The 13,002-nt window shown below is 30.5% G+C and overlaps 1 protein-coding gene across 1 annotated transcript; it reads right to left on the reverse strand.

Annotated features, from left to right (window-relative positions):
• Positions 1 to 2,830: 2,830 nt before the first annotated feature.
• On the reverse strand, positions 2,831 to 10,037 carry LOC112783091 (protein THALLO). The gene is made up of 16 exons (XM_025825858.3): positions 9,478 to 10,037; positions 9,197 to 9,285; positions 8,927 to 9,008; positions 7,991 to 8,136; positions 7,474 to 7,620; positions 7,180 to 7,292; positions 6,856 to 6,943; positions 6,075 to 6,254; positions 5,009 to 5,158; positions 4,828 to 4,905; positions 4,508 to 4,647; positions 4,309 to 4,429; positions 3,853 to 4,121; positions 3,590 to 3,653; positions 3,430 to 3,498; positions 2,831 to 3,311 (listed from the first exon to the last, which is right to left on the reverse strand). Exons 1-16 carry the CDS (start codon positions 9,593 to 9,595, stop codon positions 3,180 to 3,182), a joined length of 1,986 nt encoding a protein of 661 aa, XP_025681643.1. The 5' UTR covers positions 9,596 to 10,037; the 3' UTR covers positions 2,831 to 3,179.
• Between the last annotated feature and the right edge of the window lie 2,965 nt (positions 10,038 to 13,002).

Raw genomic sequence — 13,002 nt, forward strand, 5'->3', positions numbered from 1 at the left:
ATGTCATTCTTATTAATATTGTATATTCTCTATTTAATTTTTATAAGTAAAAAAATATAAAAAATTACAAATATTTCTTAGTTCTTATTCAATAAATTTAGCCAATGTATATAAAAAAAATAACAAAAAAAAAAAAAAAATTTTAAACGGCCCTAATAATTATCTCAAAAGACAATGAGACTTCGAACAAAAAATCTGTCAATTCTAATTGACACTTAAAAGACAAATTAGTCAATTAACGTGCCACATAAATACATTCTATTAACTTAAGAGAGCGATTATTGATAGCGGAACAAATAAGTCTTATAAAATTAAAAATCAAAATCTGAAAAGGATACTTTTTTGCTAAAGGCCTTCGGAAAGTTGTTGGGCAAAATGGATAGGGAAATGCTAGTTGTACAATATTAATCAGCCTTCAGTCAGCCTTTAATCAGATTTAAATAATATTTAATTATTTTTTTAGTGTAACATGTTCCTATTTTGTAGATACATATCTATAATTAGATTTTAATTTAAATTTAAATTTTAAAACTCACCCACTTTATTGGTGGTTATTATGACTTTGCTTTACTTTCGTAACTTCACGTAACAGATACAGTTTTTTAAATTCCTTATTCTACTGGACATTCACACGCATTAGTGAATCCCAAACTAAAAAGGACGCTGCCAGCTGAATTCTCCATCTCATCTTCATTGGTGAAGACTATCACCACCTTCCAGCTGAAGCACTCTCTCATTTTGCATTGGTGAAATGTATCATTATTTTTCACACATGTGTTTATGTAATTTGTTAAGAAATATCATGTTCAACATTTTTAATTATATTTTAATTTAAACATAAAAACACTTTGCTGATTTAATTGGAACAAGGTTGATCTTATTTAATTTTATTAATAAAGTTGTTGTAAATAAAGTACTTTCTACATAAGTAATTTGAACAAAGAAGCAAAAAAAATATGGAGTTTAAGAGAGAAGATGTAGTTGATATAGTCATAAAAATTCTGTTGTTGTTTATCAATTATAACACATATGATAGTATGATATTTTATTCAAAATATTTTTAAAACACATCCAAAATCAGGCTAACTTTAAATATTTAAATTAAAACGTTAATAATACAATTAATCTTTTGATTTTTTATTCGATCAAATGAATATAATATTTATTATTTAAATTATTAGTTAAATTTTTTTCGATACTTATTAGTTTTCAAAATTATTATAATCAACAATTAATTTAAAATTGTGTTGTTATTTTTCGATTATAACACATCTGATAGATTTTTACGATTTTAGATGTGTTTTAAAATATTTTGTATATAATATCATACTATTAGATGTGTTATCATTGAAAAGTAACGAAAAAATCTAACCAATAATTTAAATAATAAATATTAGATGCATTTTATCGAATCAAAAATCAAAAGATTAATTGTATTATGTACGTTTTTATTTAAAAACTAGAATTTAACGATTTTGAAAACGTTTATATCTAAAAACTAGATTTTTATCATTTTAGATGTGTTTTAAGAATATTTTGTATATAATATCATACTATTAGATGTGTTATAATTGAAAAATAAAAACACAATTTTTTATGACTATATCAGCTACATCTTCTCTTGTAAACTCTAGATTACTTTTTGCTTCTTTACTCAAACTAATTAAGTACACGTCCTGAATCCTAATAATCCACGCTAATTACTTGTATAAGTTCTTATCTTTATTCTCATCCCAACAAATAGATGTATTTCTTTTAATTTCAGTGTAACCAGCCCATGCAACCAACCCAGCAAGTTAATTGACTATGAAAGTTATGCAACAAAAATAACATCTTTCGATCATTAACACACTACTAAATAGAACTTAATCATAATTTTCTTGCACCCGTCAGAGTTAATCCATTCTAAAAAGTAAAAAATCTTTAGAATTTTAAAAGTTAAATTTTAAATTTTGAGTAATTTAAATTTTAGATGTGTATTTAAATTATAAAATATTATTATATTAAATATATTAAGTTTAAAACAAAAATTTAAGATTTAAATTTTAAATGTTAGTTTGATTTAATTTGAATTTTAAATATGAATTTAATTCTTAAAGACACTAAATCTATTTACAATTTTTAAATGTGTTAGTTTTTTTTTTTTTTTTTTGAATTACTGTAAGAAAAGGCTAAAAATTGTACCATATTTAAAGGATACCTAGTTGAACCGAAATGGATATTCACTCCATTTGTCATGTTTTGTATTTATTTGAATTTTTTTTTTCTAAAATTAAGAAGAAGACTTGAATCCAAAACCTCTAAGTGAGGATAGAAAAATTATATGTCATTTAAATTATAATTCGTTAGCTGTATTTATTTGCTTGTTAAATTGTTATTTATATTTTTAATCCAAGTCATTATATATATACTCGTTTTACTTGAAATTATAAATATACATTTAATACATAAAATAGTGTTTGAAGTGTTGGATACATTCTTTAACAATCTCCATAGCGGGAAACCCAAATTTTATGGATGGTTGATATTTTTAATCTAATTTATTTAAATCCATATAAAGTATACTAACTGGGTTGGTGATATTCTAATCCATGAAAGCATTCTTGATTTACCAATTCAAAGCAGTGTGCAACAAGAAAACTAATATTAGTAATTTAGTACTCAACGCTTCGCTATGCACACAGGCTCATCCAAAGAAGAGAAAAAACAAAAGAATACATCAGAAGAAGAGAAACAAAAATTAAAAAACAAAAGACGAGCTCATCCACAAAAAAATAATAATAATAATAATAATAAAAAGATAAAAAAAAATTAGAAATAAGGAGAAAAATCCAAAGAAAGAGAACTGAATAAGGGGAATCAGAATATTACAGTAACTTTCTCAAATAAAATAAGCCTTTGTTTCTTGAGCTAGCTTTGTATTCCCCATACAAAAGTTGGGGAAAAAAGAAAAACAATCAACTGCTCTCAAGAATTAGATCAAAACTGGAAAATTTGGAAAGGTCTATGAGGCTAAGAAAATATGTTTACCTACTAAAATAAAATTCTTCTCTCCCAATCAACAATCATTTCAGTTTTTATTCTACACTGTTACATGGCAAGAAGAAAATTGCTTCCATCTTAACTAGATGATTCAAAATTGTGATACTCAAATGATATAGCAAGACCCCATGACAATATCAGTCCTTGAATCTGATGCTTCGACTAACGAAAGGATTAATTCCAGTAGCTTCACCACCATAAGGACCTGTAGGCTTTCTAATACTCTGAACTTGTCCCTGCCGCTTCTTGAGAGCCTTTTGGTGTTTGAGCTGAACATTGAGACAACAAAAGAAAGAAAATTAGGAAACATAAAGTGATGAAAGATAGCAGTTTAACATTAATATCCGAGAAGTTAATCCAAAGAATAACTGCTTCTTTGTTAGGTACCTTGTAATTCTTTCTTGGATTCTTCTTTGCCTTGTTGCGGATTCGAGTCAACCCCCTGTTCTTTGCCATCTATAAAATATTGCCAACAATGAAGTAAGAATTTACAAGTTTGTAAGGAATAATGAATTATATTAGAAAAAGTGATAGATTGGGCAAGAACCTGAGATGTTATTTGGCGTTTTCCTTCTATAGTCTCTGGCATGGATGGGACAACCCCTGACTTCCTGCAAAAGCAAGCCAAATAGCCAATCTTTATTTCCCATGTTAAAATGAGCGAATAGTACATTTCCAATAACTTTCTTTTTATGGTCCACAAAAATTCTGGTTATTCGGATTTTCGGATAAAAGAATTTTCTAGCAATGTCATAGAGCAATACATCCCGAAAAAAATTTGAAAATACATAACGGGTGCCAAAACTTCACCTCGAGTAAACCTGAGCTTTTGCAGCAAGTTTTGCATTTCGCTGTTGTTCCACTTGTTTGTAAAATTCATTTTCCGAGTCACCACTATCAAAATCATCCTCTTCGTTTGTATCATCGTCAGATCCACGACGGCCAACTTCATCATCATAGTCACCACCATTGTCATCCTCATTCTGAACACCAGCACCAGCCATAACCCGGAGCTCGTGTTTCCTTCGTCTTTCTCCAATATCATCTCTTTTGGGTAAATCATCATCACCAGAAATGACCTTCATCCAAACAGGGGACTAATGAGATATTTCACGTTCAAGTGATACAAAAAATGAACATGAATGATAAGGACTAGACAGCATACACAATTAATTAATAACGACACTATGAAAGTAGCAGCTAACACCCGGCAGGTTATTATGAATTTCACAAGAATACATTTTACAAAAATCTATACTTCAGTACCTTTGGTTTCTTCAAATTAGCATTAAGATACTGTGCAACTTTATTGGAACCATTAACCAAGCCAGCTGCCCCCTTAACATCCGCAGTATCGTCAACAAAATCATCATATGTTTCGAGCCGTCTACAAAAAGTTAGGTTTCTAATAAGTTCATAGAAGTTGGAAGCAAGTAATGCTTATAATATAAGAGCATAGCTATACCCATTAACCGGTCTTGAGCGTTTTAGGGCCCCACTAGACTTTGGAGCAATGGAGCTGTACAAACCCTTTTGCTTCAATTTTTCCTCAAGAGAAGCTCTAACTTTTAACATTTCCAAACTTTGCACACCAATGGAAGCTTTCTGCCATATTCCCAGATACTTAAGTCAAATTAACTGTCTTTTACAACAACATAAATAAACCAAATAAAAGTACAGCACTGTATAGGCAATTAGGTAGGACTTAGGAGGTATATTATATCAATAATCAATAATTTCGAAGTAATCGAGCACTATTCTTATTGATTGACAAGAACAATTCACCTGATGTTCATCTTTTCTTGCTTTCTGAACAGTATCCTTCAAGGATTGGAATTTTTCTGTCTCGACTGATTTTTGAGACTGCGTCAATACATAAAAAACAATGATCTGATGAGTATACTTCCGAAGATCATCGTTTGAAAAATAGATAAATCTACAAGGAAATATTAAGACGTAATACTACCACTTCTTCCTGTGATTTGGCAAAGACAGAAGGCTCCATAGAAAAAGAATCGATTGTTGTTGGAGCATTCTTTAGTACCGGTTCCAATCCATTATTTCCTTTAAGAATGTCCTCGAGTTCAAATGGAAGTTCTGTGTCAAGTTGTTTTATCTGTTGAATATGACATGTTAGAAAATTGCAAAATCCAAAGAAAACTTTCTTCTTCTTCATCTCAAATCTGATATTTGAGTGCAATTAAACATCAACCATATTATTTATAGATGATTATACAGTTTCCATTGCTATTGAAATCACATAAGAACGGTCACACATTTATCTAGGATGAACTGGAAAATTTCTTCAATATTTAAGCAAGGTTAGGATTTATGCAATATTATATACTTGATCTATATAACGATAAGCAAAGGCATTCCAATAAATTTAGTTGAACTAACACCAGCAACATAAAAAACAGTAGCTAAGCCTTGCCCCACGAGGTGTGAAAACACTACACGAATTACTCGAAACCACAGTGTTGTCACTTAATCCATTAAAAACTTCTATACATGCAAGGTCAGGATGTATGCAATATTATATACATTTACATTGTTCTATATAATTATATGCAAAGGCATTCCAATAAATTTAGTTGAATCAACACCAGCACCATCAACAATAGCAGTGAAGCCTTGTTCCACAAGGTGTGAATAATGTCATACACTACATAAATTAGTTGAAACTACAATGTCTTGTCATTTGATCCAGTTAACAACAACAACGAAGACTTGCCTCCACCAAAAACTAAACTAAACAACTGATGTGATGGTAATAAGTCAAATACTCTTGCATGTTATTCCCAATAAATTTAGTCAAACAAACTAGCCATCTAAAAGAAATTGATTACTTAGAATATCACTGCAACAGGTCAAATACCTTCATATATGCAATGCAACATCCAGGTTACTAAACTAACTAGAAAATCCGGCATAGAAAGTTAACACACTCAAATATTTTGACTCAATCAAGTAGAAGTACAATATGTTGGTATTCATCCCAGAAATGTTAGTTAGTTTGAAAATAACAAAACCTGATCCAATAAGTTCTTGATCTCTTCAAGGCGACCCATCACAGGATGATCATGGACTGGCTGTCCTTCAGACTTGAGGAGAAGGTAGAAAGTTATAGCTTGGCAATATGACAACAAAAGAAGCTGCTTCAACTCAAAGTAACGCACAACACCTTTCATATCCAATTCCCCTGCTTTAGCCTGCACAAAATATAAAATCAATTCTAATACAACACTTCCTTCATCCTCATTGGAAAAAAAAGCATGGTACATAATTTTTATTCTGAATAAAATCATAACACTGCAAAAATAGAAAACATCTACAATTTCATCAACAAAAAGGGGCCTAATATCTTGGTTAAAGGAAATAAAAATAACTGAAGCTTAAAAGAGATTGATAGAGAAAGTAATAAAAAACAAAAACCAAGTTGATCACAACACAGCCTTTTACCGATATTACTAATTACTGATGGATATCACTTAACCAACTCTATTTCTTTAGTATCAATATCTCAATGATCAAGAACATTTTTCCTTCTGACATGCTTCTATAAGTCATCTGTCATCCACGTTGATAATGGGCATACCATCATTAGGTAACATGCATTATACTACATAATATAACAATGGCCCATTTTTTACCAAACAAAAAAGCCAATGAACCCAACAATAATTCAGGGTTATGTGTTACAGTAACTGAATTTTTCCCTTAAAGTATAGGACATGCTATTTGCATTATTTTGATCACTTGTGCAGAAATCAAACATGGAACCAAAATAAGAACCAGGGCAAGAGAAAAAACCTTGCTTAAGAATGGGTTAACTTTTGCTTCAAGCTGTTCATGTGCCTCATTTAGTTCTGACAACCAACCAACTAAATCTGGAGCGGACCTGCAAAGTTAGTCTCTAATCAAGAAAAAGCAAAGGAAAACATATTCCATATAGAACATCAGCAACACTTTTCCTACCCTTTGCCCCTTCCCTACATATGTCAATTTTAATTAGAGTTTGTAATGAATATTAAAATCAATACAAAATAATTATTGTTAGACAGAGGTACATTCCAGGAAAAGCTAATGACAAATTTGAAAGAAACCAGAACTACGTGATGAATATAAGATTCTGACCTATGAAGTATATTCATTTGCTCCTCCTTTGACAAAGCTTTCAGATCCTCAACAGTGAAAGTTATATCTCTATCTGGTGACCTTACTGCCCCCTTTCCTTTGTCTGATGCATCCTGTACAGATAAAAGAAAGCTATGTTTAGATGCAGCACCTTCTACAGATTCTCTCTCCCTTTTACTCCCCACTACATGTTTCTTCATTAAAATTGCCTTCCCTTAGACAGCAAAGTAACAACATACATAATCAGCAGCAAAGTAATGATGTATACAGTCAGCAGCACAGAACAGCACTCACCTCGAAAGTCATTATCTCATCGTCCTTGCCTTCACTAATATCAACAAGGCCATAGTCCTCCATTGTATAATATTTTGCTTTATCCTTCTGTTGTTGTAATGCCAATTTTTCCTCTTCTTTTGGGTCCTCATCATCACTCGATTGTAGCTTAAAGAAATTAAAAATAAAGATTATTCAACAGAAATAAATGTAGGAAAAAATAAAATACACCAACAAATCCACAAGGAGAACAACTATCTGTAAATGGTTTAAAAATTACATGTAGCAAAAATTTGTTTTTTTCTCTATATAAAGAAAAATATTGCTCAAATGGAGAGAAGAGTAGTACAAAAAGATGGGAGGATAAGAAAAAGAAAAAAGCTATCTAAAAAGAAATATTGTTCAAGTGGAAGTCTTCTAAAAAGATCACGAGAATAAATGTCGAACCCTATCCCATAAAAACTTGCTTGTCTAAACATTTATCTATCCCATAGCAAAAATCCTTTACACAAGTATAATGTATTGCTCAAATCCTAACCTCAAAATTACGGTTCTCAGCACCATGAGCAAACCTCTTTCCTCCCCAAGTAAGCTTATTATCTTCATCCTCCTCCTCTTCATCATCATGCATATCATCCTCACCCGTGCCAAACTTTGCACGTAAATATTTTCTTTGCCTAATCACTGAGGAAAAAGCACACATCAATAATTAGCAACATTATATCTCGAGTCTTGAATAAATTGCATTTCAAAAACTTTTAAAAGTAACACATTGAAGTTAGCAATCATTTTTCTCTTTAGCCTAAACTATACCCATATGCTTAATAAGCAATAAATTAAACAAACAGAACACTGTTGGATCTGCTACCATAATTCAAACTGTAATACTCGTTAAAAGCATATTTATTTAAAAAAAATAAAAATGAAATAAACATGAAAAAGAAATGGGGAACATCAATTATACATGTGAAAAAATGGAAGACTTGAAAACCTGTGAAATTATAATTTCTAGTACAAAAGTAGTTGCAGAACAATAATACTATCTAGTGTCAGTTTACAAATGTAACTTGTTGACCTTCGCATATATGATTTATAAAGGTTGCTACAAAAAACACTCTTAAAGTTGGGTTTCAAAATTCCAGCATCCCCATCCTTACAGAAAAGAATGCAGATAATATAAGTCGAAACTACCAAATCAGGATAATTGAGATTCAATCTTGAGATCAAGCATTATCTTAAGGTAATTAGAACTACCGAAGCAGGATGATTGAGATTCAATCTTGAGATCAAGCATTATCTTAAGGTAATTAGAACTACCAAAGCAGGATGATTGAGATTCAATCTTGAGGTCAAGCATTCTCTTAAGGTAACTTTCTTTAGGTAGGAGTCATATATTATCATATACAACATCCATCTCAATCAAATCTAATGAATAACTTTGATGCATATGCAAACACAGAAAACTCATGCTTACTTTTCGACAAATCATCATCAGCATCCTCATTGTCCTCCTCCTCATCGTCGTCAAAGTCTTCATCTTCACTATCATCAATACCCTTTTGGGCAAAATTTGAGAAGAAAACAAATGAGAGTCAATTAAAAAAAAAAAAAAAAAAACTTCGTTTCTAATTCTTATGCAATCAAAATAAGCACAAAATGCATGATACCTCAGGTTTAATTGAGCCTTCAAATTTTCATATATTGAAAAAAAGAAAAAAAGAAAAAGAGTCTGTAGCACCAAAACCTTATCAAAAACAGGGACTTCATCATCTTCGTCCGACTCTTCAGCATCAGCATTCACGTCAAGTGGGATGATATCTCTCTGCTTATTGACTGCAACATGAAAAGGGATTATCAAAAAAGTAAATCAGTGAAAAGCAGCCCAAATGCATAATCGCAATTACTACGATAATAAGAACAATAAGCTCAAACTATATTAAGCAAGAAAAAAAAAAAAAAAAAAACAAAAACACTCAATTTTAAGGGTGGAAAAAAGAGAAAAAAGAAGCAAGAAAATAGTGTTACAGGCATCAATCTCGTCGTCCATGTCATCAGCTGAAAAAGGATGCCGGGAACTCTTCTTATCGTTTTTTATGGCTTTTTTATTCTTAGGGAAACTTTTCCCCCCTCCTTTCTTCCCCATTCCGTGAGCTCTGTTTTTCACCAGCAAAACCCTACAAAAACCCCTCAATCGAACACACAGCTACAGAGTTCAGAGCTTTTCCACAACTGATGCTGAAGAACTCGAACGGGGAACAAACAACGGAAACAAGAAGATGGATGAATTGGAAGCTAGATAAGGAGTTCTTGGAAGTAGGAGAATGAAGTGAGTGGCAGCATAAAACGTTAAACGCAATAGCAAATTGAAGGAAGAAAGGAAAAGAGGATGCGATGAGAACTGATGAGGAAGGTCAACCGGAGAGAGCAGCAACAGTTGCGGCGGCCGATGAGAAAGTATGATGGATAGATGGCACCGGCTGTGGCGGCGGAACAAGCAGGGGAAGAGTGGGAAGAAGCCGTTACTAGTATACCATGTAAAGGCGAGACTTATATCTTTTTTTTTGGTTTCTAAAGGCGAGACTTATATACAAAGATATATAACTATTACATTAATTTTTTTTTTTATAAATTTACCGTATTAAAAATTTTCAATAATTTTTAATTTATTATTATTATTATTATTATTATTATTATTGTAAAATAAGATCATTAAGATGTATTGATTATTGAATAATGATTTTTTTTATTTCGCCTCGAATGGGACTTTTTTAACCATCAATTTATAACTAAAAGTTTTATATCGAGTAGACGATGAAATTCGTTTATAAAAGATTATTTGTTTTTTAAATTGATTCGTAAAATGTTTTTTTATTAAAATTTTTAAATTAGTTACATTAATTTTTCTGTTATTGAGTAGTTGATGGTGTTAAAATTTATTAATGTGATATTTTAAGTGACACTACACCACATATTTAGTGAGTTAAACTCTAAGATGGTTTTTGAGATTGGTGTTGTGCACTAAAATCGTCCCTAAGATTTTAATTGCACCAATTACGTTTTTGAGATCGACAAAAATGCACTACGTTAGTCCTGACCCATTTTCCATTAACGACGTGATGACATGGTTTGATGACGTAGGCTGTTAATGACACGTGTCACTCCATAATTTGACCACGTGTAATGGTATGATGATGTGTTGACCAGTGACACGTGGCATGCTGATGTGGATGGTTGTGCCACGTTACAAAATGCTATTTGGCCACGTGTCTATTTGTGTCACGTGTCGTAACAGTATTCGTCCACGTGTCATCTATTATATTATCATTGTAGATGCACCAAATTAGTTCCTATGCAAAGTAATTCATTTTAGTACCTGAAATTGAATGTTGTGCACCAAACTAGTCCCTTCACCTGTTTTTTTTTTTTTTCATTTTTTAAAAAATTAAAAATTTTTAATATCTTGGAAGCACTAATTTCAATTCCATTTTTTTACATATCGTTTAAATACAAGTGCTTTTATAAAAATTTTTAAGATTTTAGTTTTAATTATATAATTTTTTCTATAATAATTTAACATTGGTAAATTTTGTAATATATAAGTATGTTATTATGAAAAAAGAATTATATAATTGATTAGACACATTTTTTCATAAAAAACAATGTGTTTTAACAAGAAATTAAGAATTAAATACACTTTTTTTTGGATCTTATGAAATACAAGTTTCCGTTGTGTGCAAATGAGTTAGACTGAAAGCAACTCAAGCACCCTCACTACCATCTCCGACCTCTTCAGTCTAGATAAAAGAAGTCGGAGATGGTAGTGGGGATGCTTGAAATATCTTCACGTCAACTCCAAAACGGCGGTTAGGAGTACACGTAAGAGAAAAAACATTTTATAAAAGCACTTGTATTTAAATAACATGTGAAAACATAAAATTGAAATTAATGGATTCAAAGATTTTGAGAATTTTGAATTTATAGAAAAAAAGGAGAAAAAACTAGTGAAGGGACCAGTTTGATGCACGATATTCAATTTCAGGGATTAAAATGAGTCACTTAACGCAAAGTGAAAGACTAATTTGGTACATCTACAATGATGATATAATGGATGCCACGTGGACGAATATTGTTGTAACACATGGCACAAACAAACACGTGGCCAAATAGCACTGTGACATGTGGCACAACTATTCACGTTAGCTTGCCACATATCACTAGTCAACACATCATCATACCATTATACGTGACTAAATCATGAAGTGACACGTATTACTAATAGCTCACGTTATCAAGTTATGTCATCACGTTGTTAATGAAAAATAGGTCAAGGACTAATGTAGTGCATTTTTGTCAATCTCAGAGACGTAATTGATACAATTAGAATCTTAGGGACGATTTTAGTGCACGACGCCAATCTCAGGGACCATTTTGGAATTTAACTCCACACTTAGTATACTAACATAATAAATTTATGAAATTAAATCAAATTAATCTCAAAATTTAAGAATTTTTATACCTCAAAATCCCTCGTAATTGGATTTTGATTTAATCTAATTTCATGAACTTATCATATTAATATCTAATTAGGATTGTTAGATATTTAATGTGTTATATTAATAAATTATGATACTATTAATAATAAAAGTACTAAAAAAATTAACGTGATTAACTTAAAATATTTAAAATATGAATTTGATTAAAAAATTTTTTTATTAGGAACTAAATTAGAGAACAAATAATCTTTTAATAACGAATTTAATTATTTACTCGTCTTATAATGCTAAATTTCATAAAAATGTAGTTACCATTCATCAATTGATTCATAGCTCAGTGTCAAAGTTGCAAACTTGTTCTTTATGATATTGATGCATTAGTCACAAGTATATATTAAAATGTATAATTTTTTTATTTTTGGGTTCAAATGGCCGGTCCAAGTGGCTTGGGCATTTTCTAACCCGGTTGAATAGTTTAACTGGCCAATATTTTATGCTTCGAATCTAAACTTGATAACAATAAAATCAGACCAATAACTCAAACCATTTGAGCCCGGACCAAATCTTCAGGCCATAGTTGTTAAAATCAAACCGATAATCGAACCGGTCAAACTATTAGTTTACTGATTTATTAGTTCAACTGATAAATTATTAGTTGAACCGGTAAAATCGGTCTCACATAAATATAAAATATAAAATAGTTAAAAACTTAAAATTAAAATTTGAAATACATAACTTCACTAATATTTTATGAAGAATTAAGTCTCAACTTCTAAAAATAACTAATATAAAAAAACTATAAAATTTATCAGTAATACTACAATAGTATCTTAATTTGACACAATAAAAAATAATTAATTCACAAAACCTATCATCTAACTATAATATTAGTAGATTTTAACACTAATATCAAAATAAATAACCTTAATCACAATACTAGCATTGAAATAGATCAAGCAGATTAATAAACTTTTAGTGAAATTTATATTTATATAATGGTATATAATTAAAATATAATTAATTTGAAAAATAGAAAAAACAAAAATTAAATTAGATA

Source organism: Arachis hypogaea, chromosome 20 (genome assembly GCF_003086295.3).
Source record: "Arachis hypogaea cultivar Tifrunner chromosome 20, arahy.Tifrunner.gnm2.J5K5, whole genome shotgun sequence".
In the NCBI taxonomy this organism is placed as follows: domain Eukaryota; kingdom Viridiplantae; phylum Streptophyta; class Magnoliopsida; order Fabales; family Fabaceae; genus Arachis; species Arachis hypogaea.

What these genes read in the sequence shown, in the direction of transcription:
- LOC112783091 (XM_025825858.3), bottom strand. Translation starts at nt 9,595, where the DNA reads ATGGGGAAGAAAGGAGGGGGGAAAAGTTTCCCTAAGAATAAAAAAGCC. An exon ending in GGACGACGAGATTGATGCCT is followed by an intron (nt 9,286 to 9,477) that starts GTAACACTATTT and finishes TTCATGTTGCAG; the next exon opens with TCAATAAGCAGAGAGATATC. An exon ending in TGATGATGATTTGTCGAAAA is followed by an intron (nt 8,137 to 8,926) that starts GTAAGCATGAGT and finishes CTTTTTCCTCAG; the next exon opens with TGATTAGGCAAAGAAAATAT.